Here is a 23288-nt window from a genome sequence, read left to right as displayed (position 1 = left end):
CTGGAAGTCCAAGCCCCTTGCCCACAAAACCTCCTTTACCCCCTCTCTCCAACCCTTTCAAGGACGACCCCTACCTCGCCTTCCTTCCCCTATAGATTTATATGCTTTCCATGTCATTCTACTTTGATCCATTCTCTCTAAATTACCAAACCACCTCAACAACCCCTCTTCTGCCCTCTGACTAATACTTTTATTAACTCCACACCTTTTCCTAATTTCCACACCCCGAATTTTCTGCATAATATTTACACCACACATTGCCCTTAGACAGGACATCTCCACTGCCTCCAACCGTCTCCTCGCTGCTGCATTTACCACCCAAGCTTCACACCCATATAAGAGTGTTGGTACTACTATACTTTCATACATTCCCTTCTTTGCCTCCATAGATAACGTTTTTTGACTCCACATATTCCTCAATGCACCACTCACCTTTTTTCCCTCATCAATTCTATGATTAACCTCATCCTTCATAAATCCATCCGCCGACACGTCAACTCCCAAGTATCTGAAAACATTTACTTCTTCCATACTCCTCCTCCCCAATTTGATATCCAATTTTTCTTTATCTAAATCATTTGATACCCTCATCACCTTACTCTTTTCTATGTTCACTTTCAACTTTCTACCTTTACACACATTCCCAAACTCATCCACTAACCTTTGCAATTTTTCTTTAGAATCTCCCATAAGCACAGTATCATCAGCAAAAAGTAACTGTGTTAATTCCCATTTTGAATTTGATTCCCCATAATTTAATCACACCCCTCTCCTGAACACCCTAGCATTTACTTCTTTTACAACCCCATCTATAAATATATTAAACAACCATGGTGACATTACACATCCCTGTCTAAGACCTACTTTTACCGGGAAGTAGTCTCCCTCTCTTCTACACACCCTAACCTGAGCCTCACTATCCTCATAAAAACTCTTTACAGCATTTATTAACTTACCACCTATTCCATATACGTGCTTGCAACATCTGCCACATTGCTCCCCTATCCACTCTATCATATGCCTTTTCTAAATCCATAAATGCAATAAAAACTTCCCTACCTTTATCTAAATACTGTTCACATATATGCTTCAATGTAAACACTTGATCTACACATCCCCTACCCACTCTGAAACCTCCTTGCTCATCCGCAATCCTACATTCTGTCTTACCTCTAATTCTTTCAATTATAACCCTACCATACACTTTTCCTGGTATACTCAATAAACTTATTCCTCTATAATTTTTACATTCTCTTTTGTCCCCTTTCCCTTTATATAAAGGGACTATACATGCTCTCCGCCAATCCCTAGATACCTTCCCCTCTTTCATACATTTATTAAACAAAAGTACCAACCACTCCAACACTATATCCCCCCCTGCTTTTAACATTTCTGTCATGATCCCATCAGTTCCAGCTGCTTTACCCCCTTTCATTCTACGTAATGCCTCATGTACCTCCCCCACACTTACATTCTGCTCTTCTTCACTCCTAAAAGATGGTATACCTCCCTGACCAGTGCATGAAATTACCACCTCCCTTTCTTCCTCAACATTTAAAAGTTCCTCAAAATATTCTCGCCATCTACCTAATACCTCCCTCTCCCCATCTACTAACTCCCCTACTCTATTTTTAACTGACAAATCCATACTTTCCCTAGGCTTTCTTAACTTGTTTAACTCACTCCAAAATTTTTTCTTATTTTCATTAAAATTTCTTGACAGTGCCTCTCCCACTCTATCATCTGCTCTCCTTTTGCACTCTCTCACCACTCTCTTCACCTTTCTTTTACTCTCCATATACTCTGCTTTTCTTATAACACTTCTGCTTTGTAAAAACCTCTCATAAGCTAACTTTTTCTCTTTTATCACACCCTTTACTTCATCATTCCACCAATCACTCCTCTTTCCACCTGCCCCCACCCTCCTATAACCACAAACTTCTGCCCCACATTCTAATACTGCATTTTTAAAACTATTCCAACCCTCTTCAACCCCCCCACTACTCATCTTTGCACTAGCCCACCTTTCTGCCAACAGTCGCTTATATCTCCCCCGAACTTCCTCGTCCCTTAGTTTATACACTTTCACCTCCCTCTTGTTGTTGCCACCTTCCTCTTTTCCCATCTACCTCTTACTCTAACTGTAGCCACAACTAAATAATGATCCGATATATCAGTTGCCCCTTTATAAACATGTACATCCTGGAGCTTACCCATCAACCTTTTATCCACCAATACATAATCTAACAAACTACTTTCATTACGTGCTACATCATACCTTGTATATTTATTTATCCTCTTTTTCATAAAATATGTATTACTTATTACCAAATCTCTTTCTACACATAGCTCAATTAAAGGCTCCCCATTTACATTTACCCCTGGCACCCCAAATTTACCTACTCCCTCCATAACATTTTTACCCACTTTAGCATTGAAATCCCCAACCACCATTACTCTCACACTTGATTCAAAACTCCCCACGCATTCACTCAACATTTCCCAAAATCTCTCTCTCTCTCCTCTACACTTCTTTCTTCTCCAGGTGCATACACGCTTACTATAACCCACTTTTCACATCCAATCTTTATTTTACTCCACGTAATCCTTGAATTAATACATTTATAGTCCCTCTTTTCCTGCCATAGCTTATCCTTCAACATTATTGCTACTCCTTCTTTAGCTCTAACTCTATTTGAAACCCCTGACCTAATCCCATTTATTCCTCTCCATTGAAACTCTCCCACCCCCTTCAGCTTCGTTTCACTTAAAGCCAGGACATCCAGCTTCTTCTCATTCATAACATCCACAATCATCTCTTTCTTATCATTTGCACAACATCCACGCACATTCAGACTTCCCACTTTGACAATTTTCTTCTTCTTATTCTTTTTAGTAATCTTTACAGGAAAAGGGGTTACTAGCCCATTGTTCCCGGCATTTTAGTTGACTTTTACAACACGCATGGCTTACGGAGGAAAGATTTGTATTCCTCTTCCCCATGGATATAAAAGGAAAAGTAATAAGACCAAGAACTATTAAGATAAAATCAAAGAAAACTCAGATGAGTGTGTATAAATAAACGTGTACATGTATGTGTAGTGTGACCTAAGTGTAAGTAGAAGTAGCAAGACATACCTGTAATCTTGCATATTTATGAGACAGACAAAAGACACCACCGGGGTAGGGGTCGGCCTAGGAAAGGTTGGAGGGAGGGGGTAAAGGAGGTTTTGTGTGCGAGGGGCTTGGACTTCCAGCAGGCGTGCGTGAGCGTATTTGATAGGAGTGAATGAAGACGAATGGTTTTTAATACTTAACGTGCTGTTGGAGTGTGAGCAAAGTAACATTTATGAAGGGGTTCAGGGAAACCGGCAGGCCGGACTTGAGTCCTGGAGATGGGAAGTACAGTGCCTGCACTCTGAAGGAGGGGTGTTAATGTTGCAGTTTAAAAACTGTAGTGTAAAGCACCCTTCTGGCAAGACAGTGATGGAGTGAATGATGGTGAAAGTTTTTCTTTTTCGGGCCACCCTGCCTTGGTGGGAATCGGCCAGTGTGATAATAAAAAAAAAAATATATATATATATATATATATATACATATATATATATATATATATATATATATATAGGTAGTAGGTTGGTAGACAGCAACCACCCAGGGAAGTACTACCGTCCTGCCAGATGACTGTGAAACAAAAACCTGCAACTGTTTTACATGATGGTAGGATTGCTGGTTTCTTTTTCTGTCTCATAAACACGCTAAGATAACAGGGATATCTTGCTACTCCTACTTACACTTTGGTCACACTTCACAGACACGCACATGCATATATATATATACATACATCTAGGTTTTTCTCCTTTTTCTAAATAGCTCTTGTTCTTTTTTATTTCTTCTATTGTCCATGGGGAAGTGGAAAAGAATCTTTCCTCCGTAAGCCATGCGTGTCGTATGAGGCGACTAAAATGCCGGGAGCAATGGGCTAGTAACCCCTTCTCCTGTATACAATTACTAAAAAAGAGAAGAAGAAAAACTTTATAAAACTGGGTTGCTTAAATGTGCGTGGATGTAGTGCGGATGACAAGAAACAGATGATTGCTGATGTTATGAATGAAAAGAAGTTGGATGTCCTGGCCCTAAGCGAAACAAAGCTGAAGGGGGTAGGAGAGTTTCAGTGGGGGGAAATAAATGGGATTAAATCTGGAGTATCTGAGAGAGTTAGAGCAAAGGAAGGGGTAGCAGTAATGTTAAATGATCAGTTATGGAAGGAGAAAAGAGAATATGAATGTGTAAATTCAAGAATTATGTGGATTAAAGTAAAGGTTGGATGCGAGAAGTGGGTCATAATAAGCGTGTATGCACCTGGAGAAGAGAGGAATGCAGAGGAGAGAGAGAGATTTTGGGAGATGTTAAGTGAATGTATAGGAGCCTTTGAACCAAGTGAGAGAGTAATTGTGGTAGGGGACTTGAATGCTAAAGTAGGAGAAACTTTTAGAGAGGGTGTGGTAGGTAAGTTTGGGGTGCCAGGTGTAAATGATAATGGGAGCCCTTTGATTGAACTTTGTATAGAAAGGGGTTTAGTTATAGGTAATACATATTTTAAGAAAAAGAGGATAAATAAGTATACACGATATGATGTAGGGCGAAATGACAGTAGTTTGTTAGATTATGTATTGGTAGATAAAAGACTGTTGAGTAGACTTCAGGATGTACATGTTTATAGAGGGGCCACAGATATATCAGATCACTTTCTAGTTGTAGCTACACTGAGAGTAAAAGGTAGATGGGATACAAGGAGAATAGAAGCATCAGGGAAGAGAGAGGTGAAGGTTTATAAACTAAAAGAGGAGGCAGTTAGGGTAAGATATAAACAGCTATTGGAGGATAGATGGGCTAATGAGAGCATAGGCAATGGGGTCGAAGAGGTATGGGGTAGGTTTAAAAATGTAGTGTTAGAGTGTTCAGCAGAAGTTTGTGGTTACAGGAAAGTGGGTGCAGGAGGGAAGAGGAGCGATTGGTGGAATGATGATGTAAAGAGAGTAGTAAGGGAGAAAAAGTTAGCATATGAGAAGTTTTTACAAAGTAGAAGTGATGCAAGGAGGGAAGAGTATATGGAGAAAAAGAGAGAAGTTAAGAGAGTGGTGAAGCAATGTAAAAAGAGAGCAAATGAGAGAGTGGGTGAGATGTTATCAACAAATTTTGTTGAAAATAAGAAAAAGTTTTGGAGTGAGATTAACAAGTTAAGAAAGCCTAGAGAACAAATGGATTTGTCAGTTAAAAATAGGAGAGGAGAGTTATTAAATGGAGAGTTAGAGGTATTGGGAAGATGGAAGGAATATTTTGAGGAATTGTTAAATGTTGATGAAGATAGGGAAGCTGTGATTTCGTGTATAGGGCAAGGAGGAATAACATCTTGTAGGAGTGAGGAAGAGCCAGTTGTGAGTGTGGGGGAAGTTCGTGAGGCAGTAGGTAAAATGAAAGGGGGTAAGGCAGCCGGGATTGATGGGATAAAGATAGAAATGTTAAAAGCAGGTGGGGATATAGTTTTGGAGTGGTTGGTGCAATTATTTAATAAATGTATGGAAGAGGGTAAGGTACCTAGGGATTGGCAGAGAGCATGCATAGTTCCTTTGTATAAAGGCAAAGGGGATAAAAGAGAGTGCAAAAATTATAGGGGGATAAGTCTGTTGAGTGTACCTGGTAAAGTGTATGGTAGAGTTATAATTGAAAGAATTAAGAGTAAGACGGAGAATAGGATAGCAGATGAACAAGGAGGCTTTAGGAAAGGTAGGGGGTGTGTGGACCAGGTGTTTACAGTGAAACATATAAGTGAACAGTATTTAGATAAGGCTAAAGAGGTCTTTGTGGCATTTATGGATTTGGAAAAGGCGTATGACAGGGTGGATAGGGGGGCAATGTGGCAGATGTTGCAAGTGTATGGTGTAGGAGGTAGGTTACTGAAAGCAGTGAAGAGTTTTTACGAGGATAGTGAGGCTCAAGTTAGAGTATGTAGGAAAGAGGGAAATTTTTTCCCAGTAAAAGTAGGCCTTAGACAAGGATGTGTGATGTCACCGTGGTTGTTTAATATATTTATAGATGGGGTTGTAAGAGAAGTAAATGCGAGGGTCTTGGCAAGAGGCGTGGAGTTAAAAGATAAAGAATCACACACAAAGTGGGAGTTGTCACAGCTGCTCTTTGCTGATGACACTGTGCTCTTGGGAGATTCTGAAGAGAAGTTGCAGAGATTGGTGGATGAATTTGGTAGGGTGTGCAAAAGAAGAAAATTAAAGGTGAATACAGGAAAGAGTAAGGTTATGAGGATAACAAAAAGATTAGGTGATGAAAGATTGAATATCAGATTGGAGGGAGAGAGTATGGAGGAGGTGAACGTATTCAGATATTTGGGAGTGGACGTGTCAGCGGATGGGTCTATGAAAGATGAGGTGAATCATAGAATTGATGAGGGAAAAAGAGTGAGTGGTGCACTTAGGAGTCTGTGGAGACAAAGAACTTTGTCCTTGGAGGCAAAGAGGGGAATGTATGAGAGTATAGTTTTACCAACGCTCTTATATGGGTGTGAAGCGTGGGTGATGAATGTTGCAGCGAGGGGAAGGCTGGAGGCAGTGGAGATGTCATGTCTGAGGGCAATGTGTGGTGTGAATATAATGCAGAGAATTCGTAGTTTGGAAGTTAGGAGGAGGTGCGGGATTACCAAAACTGTTGTCCAGAGGGCTGAGGAAGGGTTGTTGAGGTGGTTCGGACATGTAGAGAGAATGGAGCGAAACAGAATGACTTCAAGAGTGTATCAGTCTGTAGTGGAAGGAAGGCGGGGTAGGGGTCGGCCTAGGAAGGGTTGGAGGGAGGGGGTAAAGGAGGTTTTGTGTGCGAGGGGCTTGGACTTCCAGCAGGCATGCGTGAGCGTGTTTGATAGGAGTGAATGGAGACAAATGGTTTTTAATACTTGACGTGCTGTTGGAGTGTGAGCAAGGTAACATTTATGAAGGGATTCAGGGAAACCGGCAGGCCGGACTTGAGTCCTGGAGATGGGAAGTACAGTGCCTGCACTCTGAAGGAGGGGTGTTAATGTTGCAGTTTAAAAACTGTAGTGTAAAGCACCCTTCTGGCAAGACAGTGATGGAGTGAATGATGGTGAAAGTTTTTCTTTTTCGGGCCACCCTGCCTTGGTGGGAATCGGCCGGTGTGATAATAAAAAAAAAAAAATATACATACAAACTGACAGTGTACCACAATCAAAGACACTAAAATGTCTGACTTGCTCTCATTTGGTTTCAACTACCCATTGCCACCCAAGTCTAAATATCCAGCAAAAGAGACTTACAGCAGAATTTTGCATCTTCTACACTTAGAACTGGATGTGGACTTGTGTATCATCAGCATAATAATGATAATCAACCCCATGGGCAATCAACAGTAAGGCTAAGCCACTAATATACACAGTAAACAATACCAGTCTACAAATAGAGCCCAGAGGAATGTCATAAGGCAAAGGAGATGACTAAGGTATAGAATCATTGACTAGTACTTGATATGACTGACCAGAAAGATGCAGTTTTAGAAGAAATAATGCAGTATCTCTAAAGCCACAGATGACAAGATCACTTATAAGTAATCCATCATCAATGGTATCAAATACAGCAGAGAGGTCCAACAAAATTAGCAGCAATGCATTTCCTAAACAAGTGTTCAGAACCAAACCATTATAAACTTTACACAAACCCATTTCAATTGCATGAAACAGTCTATGTGCAGACCAAACACACAGTAAAACGTTACTCCTCTACAGACAAGGAAACTATCATTAAAGTAGTTCAATCAATTTAGATAAGAAGCCATGATTTGAAGCAGGACAATAATTTAACATGTTTTCTGAATCAAGGGAAGGGTTCTTGAGAAGTGAACAAGCCAAATTCCACTGCTCTGCAGCTGAGGCCAGCTGAAAAGCAGGTAAATTGGATGGGCAAACAGGAGCCATTGCTTTCCATAAGATTCAGTTTTTTCCCTGAAGTAGTGCATTTTATGAGCTGATACCTTCTTCACCACTGCTCTAGAGGTTTCCACAAAATCAGACCATGATCCATAAGTATGCAATCTATACCATGAATGATCTGTGCTCCTTACAAAACATGCATAGCTGGGCACCAGACAAATCATACCAAATGACAAAGTCACGAATCAAGATCTTCTCAGTTACTGAAGGACAAAACTTACTAGTCACAACCACAAACATCTCATCATAACTCTTATCTAATTTGTCAACAGACATTGTGGATGTGTCCACCTTGCTTGAGGCATCCTTTGCCATTACACCAACCTGGCCCAGATCACAGTCTCTCTTAATTATGGAAATGCAGTGTATACTCACACTGAATATATCATAGCTTAGTTATTCTTAAGTTAATTTTAAGCCTGCCCATAATGCTCTGCATACAAGGGGCTTTGGCATGCTGCACTTTAAAAATTGTATTCCTTGTACTTCTCTGTATCATGTTCAAATTAATAAATAAATACATAAATAAACAATGACACCAAGATATCAAGACTAAATGTTGAGAGGTATTACCTCAATATCTTTATTGATCTGAGAATTAGAAATTAGAGGGAGACAGAACCAAATCCAATATATGGCCACCAATGGGTGTGTGATAACAAATTATTCTCAAAATTATTCAAGTCTGTTCGCTCCAAGAACTTGCATGAATATTACATCTGTTGTAGCGCTCCCCCATGATTATAATTATAATACATCTGTTGTGGACAATCAATCCAGTAGTCAGTCATCATACACAAACACAAACACACACACACACACACACACACACACACACACACACACACACACACACACACACACACACACACACAAGAAGATAACCAATCTCCATTGTAAAAGATTCAATAAGAAAACCAAATTTACATAATAAGAAACAATGAATCCACCATCAGTGCTAGGATGATACATAACCATCAGTCTCACAACTAGATGATGACAATGTGCTATTACTTCCATCACCTCAATTGACACAACAGACTGACCAACTGGTATATGATGAACACTTCCCAGAAATTAATAAATGACTGCTATATGTCTTTCTACCACCAAATTTGTTGGCTTATAGCAATTCTTCTACAATCATAATTTATATTATTTATGTTCCACTATCACTACTACTAGATACTACTGTTACATCAGAAACAACAAATCAGAAATAAAGATAATACTGACAAAAAACCATAATGAAAGTTAATAACACGAATGTCTGTAACACCTAGATCATCTGGCTAGACAGCAAATCAATGATACTACCACTTTCATGAAATAATTTTGAAAGTACATCCACTTGTCTCTCTTTCTCTTTTCCTTTCTTCCCTAGCAATCACCTCCTTCCCTCTTAATCCTCTTCCCTCCTCCCTCTCATCACAGCCAAATCCTAGAACCTGCATTAAGTACATACTGTTATGCTGAATTTTGTAGGATACAAAATGTATGTACAGTAGTTTTTAATACATAAAATACAAGTTTTCCTTGCTCATTTGACTTCACTTTATGCAAATTCATGCAACATTAAAGATTCTTATGCAGAATTAAATATTGATTGCCTTTTTGCTTTTAGTACAGTTACCATGGATCTGGAATACACCTACTGCATAAAGCCAGGAGTCACTTGTTACAACTCTCTAAAACAAACAAAAAAAAAGTCACTGAAAATTGCTAAAGGAATTAAAATACTTAAGCCTTGAGACACACACTAATTTAAAGAACATAAAATTATGAAGAGCCCTAACACTTAAAATGGCTTTTGTTTTAATGTGGCTGTTTCCCAAGAAAGGGAGTGACAAAAAAAAATAAAAATAACTATCACTCACTCCTTAGCTGTCTCTTCAGAGGTGCACAGTCATCACAATATAATAACTCAATGAACTGAAAATATACCTAACCATCATTCAATGCTCAGACACTGCACTTCCCACAACCCAAACTCAAGTCTGGCTAATGAGTTTTTCCTGAATTACTTCACTGATATTACAATGCTTACACTCCAACAGCATGTCAAATCCAAAGAACTACTTATTTTTGCTCACTTCAATCTAACATGCTCACACACACCTGGATGCTCAAGGCTCTACCTCCCAAAATGTCCTTCACACCCTCCTTCCAACATTCTTTAACATTTTATGCACCTCCTGCCATCTACTCCAGATAAGTACACCCTCTATTTACCTTCTCCACTATATCTAAATGACCAAACCATCCCAATAACTCTTCCAGTCCCTGAATTATATATTTCATACAGCCACACCTTTTAATGTCTTCACTACTTCTGGTTCTACATAATATTCACACTATATCTATCTCAAACACATGTCCACTACCTCCAGTCTCTTCCTCACTACAACATTTAAAAACAATCCCTCAAATGGTGGAGTTTGTGGCAGCATTCATTAAATATTTAAGTCATGGTTGCCAATCTTTAGTTTATTAAACAGTATGACTTACTGTTCATTAAGTTATGTTCTTAATACTGTATTCCACTCATTTCTTTACTGACATTAGTGAAAATTCCATCTTCCTTAAGCAAGGGCTCAATACTTGAGTTTGTTTCTTGTCTTGGATTTTGCATAAGAGAAACAGTATTTTGGGTTATTATACCTTACATTTTTCTAATAACTTTTTGAACTCTGTCTTAGCTCTTTGTTTTTTCTCTAACCAACAGTTTTTTTTCACTCTTTGGGAAATTCTAGTACTCCTCAGAAGTTCTGCAACTCTTCATCCTCATCTACAGAGAGAGCATCATTCTCTTTCTAACTTGCATCTTCTTTTCCTTTTTTCTTAACTGTTAGAGTCTGGAGCATGTTTCTAGTGTCACTGACCTCAAACTCTCAAGGCATTGGTTTATATTCAGGTCATTTATAATACCTTTTCAATCTATTTCATTTAAGTCTTGATTAACCTATGCCTAGTTCAGAGTTCTACTCTCACAGTCAAACCTGAGGCTAGATTTTCCTGTTAACTATCTGAACAACAAGGCTGTAGATGAATCAACAACAAGGCTGTTGCTGTTTGTGGCTCACAGGCCTACAGCAATATTTTTTATATCTACCAGTAGAAGTTTGAAAAGTGTTGAACCATGGATGATGGCACTGCTGCTGAAACTGCTTTCTAACTGTACTTACTCTTGTCCACTATCTATATTCTGCACATCTTCTCATATCTCTCACTCCAGTGAGCAGTTATGGGAGAGTGCATATTATAATTTCCCGTATGCAATTTTTATGGAAACTACTGTAATTTCAGGACCAGTTATCTTCAGCAAAGTCAAACATTCACAATTGTAAAGATTATCTTCCCACATAATTAAACCATACAAAGATGGGATGAAAAAATAGTCTAGCACATGCTTGCCTAGATAAAACCTAAGTAACTCTATTGCAATTTAGATTCTTGAAAGAGATGTGAGAATTGAGAGTGATATGACATTTAACTTACAGGGAGTCCAAGCAAAGTTACTGCAACAAACAGTACTTGAAAATCACAGAAAAATCTTAGTATCTTAAGGAAGTTATAAGCAAGGGAAAAGCCTTTAGAGCTGAATGTTTCAGACACATCAAAAACACTTAGAGAAACATCTCTGACAGGTACAATACAACAACATGGTAGAGGACTTATCCATAGAATTTCTCACAAAAATAAACTTTTTAACAAATAAACAAAGTGTAACAAAAAAAGAATATTAGTTCCATTACCTTCTGTAATGGTTTATAAATTCCTTGCAATAAACTTCGTCTCATGGAAGGATAATACAGTACAGTGCGTCTGAGGAAAATTAACATTTATGATACATATTACCCTTGATGTGAAAGATAGGCAACAAGCTGACATCATATAGTAAATCACAGACAGGTAGACAGAGCCAGCTTTTGTTAGAGAGAATTCACTCAGTGAGAACTTTATCAAAGCTACCCTGACACACCTCTCACTCAGTCAATCATTATTTTATTTTAATAAAGGCTTGCTCTGTTTATGCCTTGATTCACCATGTTACCCTTAAAATTACCAATTACTGTAAGTTAAATAATAAACAGCTTAACATGTGTATAGTGTACTTAAGAACTATCTTACACTATTCAATACAGATATAAAATTCAAATCTAAAATATACCATCCTACACTATTCACTAGTATTGCAGTGCAAATTCTAATTCTCAAATTCTAATACAATGTGCCAACCTGCAATATTCAACACAGCTGCAAATTCCAATTCTGAAATTTTAATACCAAACTTAATCATTGGTATAATCTGTATTGTCAGATGTACCCACCTGAAGTGCTGCAACACCACCCATATCTAAGTCTTTAGATCGCAAGAGGTTGGGGGCCCACACAATGGCTATATTTTTTGCTGTCATACCCGTTTCTGCACTATGTGAAGCAACTCTTGCCAGGTGCTGCACAAGATATTCAAGCGTTCTGAAAAATTTAAGAGAAATAAAATTTAATGGTATAGGCTAATGCCATTCACTCTACAGAGTCAGTTGCAAGCCATAAGAATGCTCTGGGGCAGCATTCAACAGGGTATATTAAATATGCAAGTATAAAAAAATATATACTAATTCTTAACCCTTAAACTGTCCAAACATAGATCTACATTCACATGTGCAGTGCTCCAAAAGTAGATGGACCCCCGGTTCGTGATGCTATCGGTATCCGATAAATCTGGTAACCGATGCATTATATCGCCAAAAATTTGCCTCGGTTCCCGTTACAAAACCCGGTATGTGATGCAATTCGTACGAGACGTGTCCACATGTGGCCTGAACTTCCCCGTGTGTACCAGTGTTTACAAGCCAGCCAGTGTGCGCGCATCTAAGGATACATTCGGTACATTCCATATTATCACTGTTTTTGGTGCTTGTTTCTGCAAAATAAGTCACCATGGGCCCCAAGAAAGCTTCTAGTGCCAATCCTTCAAGACCAAGGGTGCTAATGACTATTGAAATGAAGAAAGAGATAATTGCAAAGTACAAATGTGGAGTGCGTGTGTCGGAGCTGGTCAGGTTGTATAGTAAACCCCAATCAACCATCTCTACTATAGTGAGCAGGAAAACGGCAATCAAGGAAGCTGTTCTTGCAAAAGGTGCAACTGTGATTACGAAACAGTGACCTCAAGTGTCCCAGTGTTTGAATTTTGTGTCGTCTTTGCAACAACCTTTCAGTATCACATACCTTCGTAACCTTCATTTATCTACCTGCATAATCAGTTCATGCTAAAATATACTGCATATTCATTCAGGATATTAATACAATACATGTATAATATCAAATGATCTAATATCTCTGATGTATAAATTTAAGTAGAAATTTTGTGTGGGACTGGTAAGGATTTTTACATATTTTTTTTTTTTAACACTCTGGCTATCTTCCACCAAGGCAGGGTGACCCCATAAAAGAAACACTTTCACTATCATTCACTTCATCACCATCTTACCAGATGAATAACGATACAACAATTCAGATGCCCCCAAATTGCAAATATCACCACCCCTCCTTCAGATTTCAGGCACTCCAGCACTCAAAGTCCAGCTAACTGGTTTTCTTGAATCCCTTCACAAAATGTTACCTTGCTCACACTCCAACAGCTTGTCAAGTCCTAAAACCCATTTGCTTCCAATCCTGCTGGACATCCAGGCACCTTGCACACATTTTTATGACAAAGTTTTCTACTCAGCTCTATAAAGTATTGCAGGATAAAACATACCAGATGCACTACAGAACACTTAAGCACTGCAATATAGCTACCAGTACTAACAATTCTACATCGACATCAACATGAAAGCCATAGCCATCCACCTCAGTCTAGTAGGTCCATATCAACTCCATACTTTTCCATTTAATGAAGAAAGCATGACCAAAATGTGAGGCAAGTTATAATGTATTTTTTATCTAGTACAATAATAAAATAAAAAACACTTTTCAATTTTAGAGATGCCTGCAACACAATGCTATTTTTCCCACATGTTCTTCACTTCATGATACATGTTACATTACATGTTAATTTTCTGAAAAATACCCCACATGTTATGATAGAATTTCCCATTTATATTTCTATCTTTCTGTTTTGCTTCCACTTTACTGATAATTTTCCTATATAGTATATAATTTAGTTGTAAAATGTTTCAAATGGGGATTTAAGCATTTTAATTCTGGACAAAACAGTAAGATACGTATCCAGATTTTTTAATTAATCTTTATTAGGGAAAGCATTAAACTCATGGGGGTCATACAGCACCTGGGGAATGAGAGGCATTCAGGTTCGATGCAAGGAAGATGATAAGTTTAGAGCCTTGAATCAAGAGCCACTCAATAGCATCAAGGCAACTACTTTGAAAGGACACATCTAAACACGAATCTGTGTAAAGCTACATAGCTAAAACACAAATCTAGACAAAACTAAATGTTAACAGTTATGTAATTTTACTTAATTAATCATGTAAAGTTATGAAATTCAGTACAGTATTTTACAATAAAATATTAATTTACACCATTGAAAAATACAGTGAACCTCCAGTTTTCATACTTAATCTGTTCCAGAAGGTTGGTCTAAAACCAAAACATACAAAAACTGAATTAATATTTCCCATAAGAAATAATGTAAATACAATTAATCCGTTCCAAACACCCAAAAATATTAACAAAAAATACATTTTTTAAACAATAACTATAGTTTTACATACAGAAAACAATGAGAAATAAATATAAATGACTAATTTTAATGATAAATGAAAATGTTGAATACTCTTGTTGGTGTATTGAAGAAGGCGAGGAGGGGAGAGGAAGTTGGGGGTTATTGTTTGGAAGGGAAATCCCCCTCCATAAGGACTTCAGGTATCAAAGCCCTCTCTGGGGTTACTTCCCTTCTTTGTTTTTTACTGGCAGTGGACCCCTGTCACACTAAAAATCTGTCCAGAGAGCTCTATTTCAGGTATATCTTTAAGATTTGCCTAAAATGGGACTGAACTTGTAGATATGGCTTGTATTAGCTTTGTCAGAGTGGTATTTTTCAACAAAAGTTTGCAGCTCATTCCACGTTGCACACATGTCCTTAATCACTGAAGAAGACACTTTATCCTCTCTCTCTTCCTCCTCCTCTGAAGCAATTTCCTCAGCTGTGGTCTGTTGCTGTTCCAGATGAAAGTCTTGCAGCTCTTCAGTGGTTAGCTCTTCTCTGTGGTCCTCCACCAACTCTTCCACATCCTGGCCACTCACCCCACCCCTTCTTTACCATAGGGCTGGCACTGGGAACTTTCTTTGGGCCCATGATGGCTTATTTCGCAGTTGCAATCAATAAATAAGTACAAAAATTGCAAAATGTTTCAGATGAATGCTCACTCAACCAGTGACAAAGCCAGACTGACGACGGTCCCAGGCTGGCAGACGCGTATGATACGTACGATTTCTGGATTGAGGTACGAAAACCGGACCAAAATTTCACCCAAACAAGTGTTCTAAAACTGAATTGTACAATATGCGGACTGTACGAAAACAGGAGGTCCACTGTACTGAATTTCATAACTTCTACAGGATAAATTAAATAAACTTTGTTTACAAAAGTTACTCTACATTTATATGTTTAACCACCACATAGTGTGTTAGCTCACAACTGAAAGTACCCAGGGTCAAACCCTGGGTGAAGTGGGATGTACTGTATGAGCAAGTCTCCTAAAATCTGCTGTCCCTGTTATCCAGCAGTAAATAGATGCCTTTGAATTAGTTAACTGTTGTAGACTGTATCCTGGAGTAGGGCCTAAACAAGGACCCCAATGTAAATATCCATGCAGGTTATACTGTACTACAAAACACAGTTATTTACCTATAGTGTGGAGGAGGCAGTTGTTGAACCACATCTCTTAAGTACAAAAGTCGTATATCCTCGTCTTGGATCACAGCTGCCACAAATTTTTCATACAGCTGATATGTTAAGAGAGGATTAGGCAACTCTCTAAAGTACATTTTTAACACTGATGAAACACAGTGAATATCTTGAACAATGCTGTCATCCCCATACAGGTCTGGTATTCTATCCTCATCAAATGCATTTCTGCAGAATACAGAACAAATGATTATGTACCCACAGTATATCCTTCTAGCAAAGCAGTACTGCACTGTATTTCTTTATTAATAATTTGATATATATACACTATTATTTTGTCTTGAGCATATAATTAATTGTAGTGTTTTCATAAGCAGTTTAACTACAACATAAATATCACAGTAAAAATTACCTTAATTTCTGGATATTGGATGTAATACCAGAAAGACGGTAAATGCCATCAACAACACCATGGCTCTCCAGAAATTCTGAACAGCAGCGTAACACCATGGGAATTTCATGGCCAGAGTTTAAAAGATGTTCTCCTAGGTCACAACCAAATACCCGCTCACGCAAGATACCAGACTGCTTTAGTTTCCGCCGTGAAGGTCGAGAGAGAATGAAGCTCCTGAAATATTGGTTAAAATTTATACTGTACATAGCACTAGTGTGTAGTATTTGTTTAGGTGTTTCACTGAAATCTGTAAATTGTATAAAAACATACTAATATCATAACTGTATTGACACCTGAGATAATAAATACACAACCTAACATAACCACAGAAAATATCAATGAAGATGTAGCTATGTCTGACTATAGTAAATTATATTTTTTGTCTTCCCCATAATTAACTTCCAATCTCAACTACATAAAATGTATTACAGCTTGAGGGCAACTTCTCCACAACAGGGTCACCTCTAGCCAATAATATTTCAGACACTCAAACCCATGCCAGGTAACTATCTGAACTTCTTAAAGTACTTGGCACCATCCTCTCCTGAAATAAACTCCATAATAAAAATAAGGCAACCAAGAATTTGAAATACATATATGTCTATAAACATTCACTGCAATACTCTATCAAGTCACTAATCCAAAGCATTTTCAGAAACACTCAACTAGCCAGTCACTCTAGTCCACAAAAGCAGAGATCTCTCTGACAAACAACTGTAGAACATGATAATATCAAATCTGTCAAAAGAGTACTGTTAAGAAATATTTGAGAAATACTCTAGGAAATACACTACATAAGGAAACAAACTTAATGTATGGCAATTTAGTTTCAGGCCCAAAAATAGGTTGCGTATTGCAATAAAGAGGAAGAAATTTTCTAGGGGAAACAGGACCATTACATGCTGAAAATCCCTGATTAGTCAGGTTGTAATGGCTATGTGGGCCAACATGTCATCAGCTGAATTTTGTTATGCAGTTTCTTAATCGGGGAAAGTGCTAAACCCACAGTGGTTCTATAATGCCTGGGAAATGAAAAGCATTCAGATTGAATTGAAGAAAGGGGAAGATAGTCCAATTCCTAGAGCCCCTCACCAACATCAAGGTCCCTCCCCTGAAAGGACTACTAGCTGCAGCAACCTGGTTGACCAGGTAATCAACAAAAAAGCCTGAGCAGTTTCAAGGGTAGAAGAACTCTTGAAACTGCTCACATGTAAAGAGCCCTTGAAACTGTTCATATGTACGTCATAAGTGAGCCTATAACACCATAACAAAATGCATGACAATCTAAACTTTGCTTCAAAAAGATAAATACAATATCCTCTATGAATATATACTGACCTGCAAAAAAGTATTTGATACTACTGCTTAAAATTTCTTTCTTAAACTAAAGTCCTATGAACTCAAAAGCCATACAGTCTCCTTTATCAAATACTGCCTCATTAACACATGCCAAAACAAAACCACAAGTGGTATTTCTTTACTTACGTATCTTTACTATTTCACAATTTATATCAGTAACCTACAAGATTTGCTAAGCACCTTCAACCAGTGCTACTTACAGATGATGGAACAGAGATTGATGGGCAGTGCACAGCAAGGTATGCTTACATAAGCTGTAGTTTTGCCTAAAATGTTGTGCATATTATGGACTTTCCATACAATACCATAGCACATTGTAATCCCACAAAAAACTTACAAAAATTTATATACAGGAAGGTTACACTTTACAGCACTTTACTTTACAGTATTTTGCTAATGCAGTGGTTTACAATTACTATACCCATTCTTCATTTATTCAGACTTCCTACAATAAATATATACACCACTGACTATAGGCTAAGGATGAAAATATTTTAAGGTAAGTAATGCCCTGCTTTACGGTGTTTGGCCTTACGGCATTCCGCTAATACAGACATTTCAAATTATGACCATAACTCGCTATAGGGTTCCCCCCCACCTGACTTTCTAAAATGGTCACTGCGCCCCACCCGGTTTGTTTACATTCTCCATGAAATCCATGAGCATTGCATCTCTCCATTATATCTGGAAACTTTCCAAAATTTCAAGTGTTTTAAAGTTATTTCATGTTTTAAATATGTACAAGTCCACCATCACAAATCTGGCATCACTGGGACCTGTAGTGTGCCGGATTACTGAGTTTGCTAGATTACAGAGCGGTTAGGTTAGAATACACATAATAAAGTTAACCAACTTTACTTACACAAGAAAGTTCATTGAACATCGGCAAAAATCAAACATTTCTGCTACTTTGAGCTCAATTGCATGGTACTTTTTGTCAAAATCATATCTATTTCTGTAATATATCTTCCATTCTATCAAATGAGACAAAAAAAAATGAGAACACAACCATAAAAACCATATGAAAATATACCACTAAGAGGTGCCTAATGGCTGAGAAGTGAACTCCATTATTTATCGACCAATTTTTTTCATTTTTGGTGTACGTTAAGAAGCATCTTTCCATCATACATTGCCCAAGTTTCAATAAAATCGCCCAACAAACAACTGAGAAAAAAATATTTACCAAAAATCATATATGGCAAGCCCAAGCCAAGTACTGGAAATAAGTCACTCTTTCTGACTTTTTTGGGATATCCTCGGTTCTCTATACATACACTGCTATGTATGATAATCTATGCAACTGTATTTTGTATACCTGAATAAACTTACTTATTTCTATTCTCTCGACTGAGCACAAGAATCTGCCCATTCATCTATTTCAACTACCCAATAAAGTGGACAGAAATTGGCAATTTGGCCAATTTCACACAAATTTCAAAAGATGCCAATTTCAAAAGATGCCAATTTCAAAACAGAGTCCAGAATAAACAATGCAGACATTCTTGGCACTAAAATAACATTTTCTCTGTTCATTAGTCATGGCTCCAGGCCCCTCTTATATTACTCTTGCTTACCATTTGGAATTTTTATTCACACAAAAAATAGAAGATTTACTATTATGCAATAGTATACATACAATTATTTATACAATTATTATTATAATAATTGTATAAATAATGTCAATCCATTCATGATTGTGTATTGGAATTTGGACTAGCAGGCGGACATGTATTAGACGGTGACGTCATTTATTTACTCTTGAACATCGCCAAAGAATCAAACATTTCCGCTACTTTGAGCTCAATTTCAAGCAATCAAAATTATCTCTATTTCTGTAATATATCTTCCATTCTATCAAATGAGACCAAAAAACGAGAATACAACCATAAAAACCATACAAAAATATACCGCTAAGGGGCGGCTAATGACTGAGAAATGAACTCCTTTATTTATGGTCAGATTTCTTGTATGTTTGGTGTATGTTAGGAAGCATCTTTCCATCATACATTGCCCAAGTTTCAGTAAGATAGTCCAACAAACGAGAAGAAATTATTTACCAAAAATCATATATGGCTAACCCAAGCCAGGTGCTACTAGAAATAAGTCACTTTGTCTGACTTTTTTGGGTTATCCTTGGTTCTCTACACATATGCTGCTATGAATGATAATCTATTTAGAGAAAATAGCTTTTTTGTTTCAGTTTTATGGTGCACTACGAGTGTACATCACAGTTAGCCTTGTGCTATACTCCATTTTCTCTAATATAAGCCCCCAAGACAGGGACAGGAGAATGGTACTTGTATCCCATATCCTCTTCATACCTCCGTCGAACTGCTCGGTATTATGCCAAATATTATTCATTCTGGAGTATTTAACATGTTTTAAGTTATTTATATTGTTTATTATGTCATATTAGATCAATTGTGATTGGTAAATAAGCCATATTGTTGATATTAGCGTAATAATACAGCATATTCCCCTGCATCACGAGACTGAGCTCATGGCAACCGACAGTGGCTGCAAAGCCACCTTATCTTTTATGAACAATGTACTGTGTATGTGCTTTACACAACGAGAAGCATTTCTTTTATTCATTGGAACCATGGCTAAAAGTAAGCAGGTTATAACAATAAATGGAGAAAAAGAAATTAGAATGACTTATGCAGCAAGTAGTGCCACCAAACAGTACCAGCAGGTTGGTGTGGCAACCCTGGAAATTTAAAATTATGCTAGCCGAAATAAGTGCTGAATAACTGATGGAACCAAATGTCTGATTGCCGGATTTGTCATGGCAGACCTGTACACTTATTATACTTATGTGTACCTGTACTGTACCTACATAAATAAACTTACACACTGTTAGCATGCAGATATACAACAAATCACTAAGAGTCTCTAATTAGTCTTGAGGACGCGATATTAACCCTTTGACTGTCGCAAGCCCTTTTCTGAAACTGTCATTTTATGTCACAAAATTTTTGGAAAAAAAAAAATGTTTTTTTCTTAAGAAATGATAGAGAATATTTTCCCGATCGTAACAACACCAAAAGTACAAAATTTGGTCGAAAACTCATGGAATTACGCTCCCGCGAAGTTAGCAGATTCGGAGACATATACGCATCGGCGATTTCGCCGACTCTTAGCCCTATTTTTGGCCAATTCCATTGTTCCAGTTGACCAACTTTGTAGCTATTTTTTTAGAGCACCATTTTTTCTATCAACTGAGTACAAGAAACTGCCCATTTATCGATTTGAACTACCCAATAAAGTGGTCAGAAATTGGCAATTTGGCCAATTTCACGCAAATTAAAAAAGATGCCAATTTCAAAATAGGGTCCAGAATAAATAATGTAGACATTCTTGGCACTAAAATAACATATCCTCTGTTCATTAGTCACATCTCTAGGCCCCTCTTATATTACTATTGCTTTCTATTTTGATTTTTTATTCATACAAAAAAACAAAAGTTACTGTTATGCAGACTACTGCATTATTGTAAAAATGGTATAAATATCATCAGTGCACTAGTGAAAGAATATTAGACTCCCCAGTTGACGTGTATTGGACGTGTGGTGTGATTTGCTTACTCTTGAATATTGGTAAAAAAATCATCTCTATTTCTGCAATATGTTTTCCATTTTATCACGTGAGACCATGAAAACGAGAATACAACGATTAATACTATACGAAAATACACCTCAAATTCAGCGTTTTAATCCAAAAAAACGGTCAGTTTTTTTTTTCTCATTATGCACTGCATGCTGCAGGATTTTTTTATGTGGTGCACACTGACCACACAGACCCATTCTTTCACATGTGGGCCTACCAGCCACTAGAATTATTGAGCATACATATATACGTTCGAAACACTGGCTCGTAAGATGTATATATACGACCAAAACAGTCAAAGGGTAAATAATGATAATAATAATACACAATAATAATCACTCTGAGGCGCATTGAATGTCGTATATTACATTAATGTAAACTCTTTCATCAATCCATCTAGGATGTTTTTTCAAAATTATATACTAAACACCCTACATAACAGATAGACATGATAAATGCACCCCACAGTAGAATAAATTAATATAAATATGAGACGTTAGGTGTAGAAGAACGTGTATGAACCAAAACCAGACGCGTTGTCTGTTTACATACTACGTGTCTCTCTCCTCATTTACTCGTTCTCTCTCTCTCTCGTTTATTCGTTTTACCTCGTTTACTCACCTCTCACCCTATATTAAGACTACAAATATTGTAGGGTAAGTAAAGGTACCATCCGACTTACAACCTGTGGAACATACGACCACTCGACTTACGACCGTGGGTCTGGCAGCAGGGCTGCCAGATGCATGGTCAGATGCAGCAATATAATGTGATCCTTTATTGACAATGTTTTTGCCCACACAAGTAGAGGTAGTATAGTAAATATACAGAATTAAGGATTAAGACGACGAGAGCTGTCGTGAGATGGGAAGGAAGAAGGATAAGGAAGGATGGAAATAACTGGAAAAGGATGGGAAGGAGAGGAAGAGGAGGAATCAAGGCAAGTGGCCCAACCACTTTGGGATATGTGGTACCGAAGTACTGGAAGCGTAGATATACATGTGGTGGAAAAGTCAGCTGGTACATGAAAAAGAAAGGTTACAAAAGCTATGGCTTGGGTAGCATAAAAAGTAGGTTGGGCAAATGTATATGGATGGATGGATGGATTTGAGAAGGCATGTTTCAGTGTCCCTTCTCTATTACATAAGAACATAAGACAGGAGGAACACTGCAGCAGGCCTATTGACCCAAAATGGGCATGCCTTCTCAAATCCGTCCATCCATATACATTTGACCAACCTATTTTTTATGCTACCCAAGCCATAGCTTTTGTAACCTTTCTTTCTCATATACCAGCTGCAAATGTTCATGGAAATAAACAACTGTTTATGTTGTGCACAGTGTTTCTCCTAAACCGACCATAAGGCTTATTATCCCTTCTTTCATCACTCTTATGATAGAAAACGGATCTAGCACGAGGGCAAACTGTAATAGATACTCATAGCTTACAAAAACACTGAAAAAAAGGCATTTTTTCAGGAAAAAATATTTCTCGAGTACTTGGGTATGCGCGCACTTTCGGCTATTATCTCAGAAGTAAATTATTTACCTAGTTTGTGAAAACTAGTCAATAATAATGAATGGATTGAAGTGATTTCCACAACAAACATAAAAGAATGGTTACTTTACAAGATTAAGATTTAATTTTTGAAGTATCCCTATCGGCAATTTTCTAAGGTTCGTCTTATGTCCATTTTGACTTACGACCAGTTGGCTGTAACCAAGCCTGGTCGTAAGTCAGATGGTACCTGTAATGAGTGAACTGTATATGCATTTTATTGCTCTAGGGCACTTTAAATGTCGCAGTATATTACATGTGAGTGGGGGTGTCCTGGCTGGCTATCATATCTCCCACACCTGACTTCCTACAAATAAATACTATGTACTCACTTCTCACATACATTAAGACAAATATTTTAAGGTAAATAATGAATGTACTGTATGTGCATTTTATCGTTCTGGGGTGCTCTAAATAT

The 23288-nt window shown here is 37.6% G+C and overlaps 1 protein-coding gene across 8 annotated transcripts in view; it reads right to left on the bottom strand.

Moving 5' to 3' along the window:
* Window positions 1–23288, bottom strand: part of CdGAPr (GTPase-activating protein CdGAPr) — a 1516021-nt gene that overhangs the window by 64732 nt on the left and 1428001 nt on the right. For all 8 annotated transcript variants that reach the window (XM_070082835.1, XM_070082834.1, XM_070082838.1 and 5 more), the window contains 3 exons: window positions 16300–16515; window positions 15888–16115; window positions 12340–12487 (listed from right to left, as the gene is read on the bottom strand). In XM_070082835.1, coding sequence (XP_069938936.1) covers window positions 12340–12487; window positions 15888–16115; window positions 16300–16515 — 592 coding nt within the window. The remainder of the gene's footprint in view (window positions 1–12339; window positions 12488–15887; window positions 16116–16299; window positions 16516–23288) is intronic.

Source organism: Cherax quadricarinatus, chromosome 8, assembly GCF_038502225.1.
Source record: "Cherax quadricarinatus isolate ZL_2023a chromosome 8, ASM3850222v1, whole genome shotgun sequence".
In the NCBI taxonomy this organism is placed as follows: Eukaryota; Metazoa; Arthropoda; class Malacostraca; order Decapoda; family Parastacidae; genus Cherax; species Cherax quadricarinatus.
This window is presented reverse-complemented; position numbering and strand designations above follow the sequence as displayed.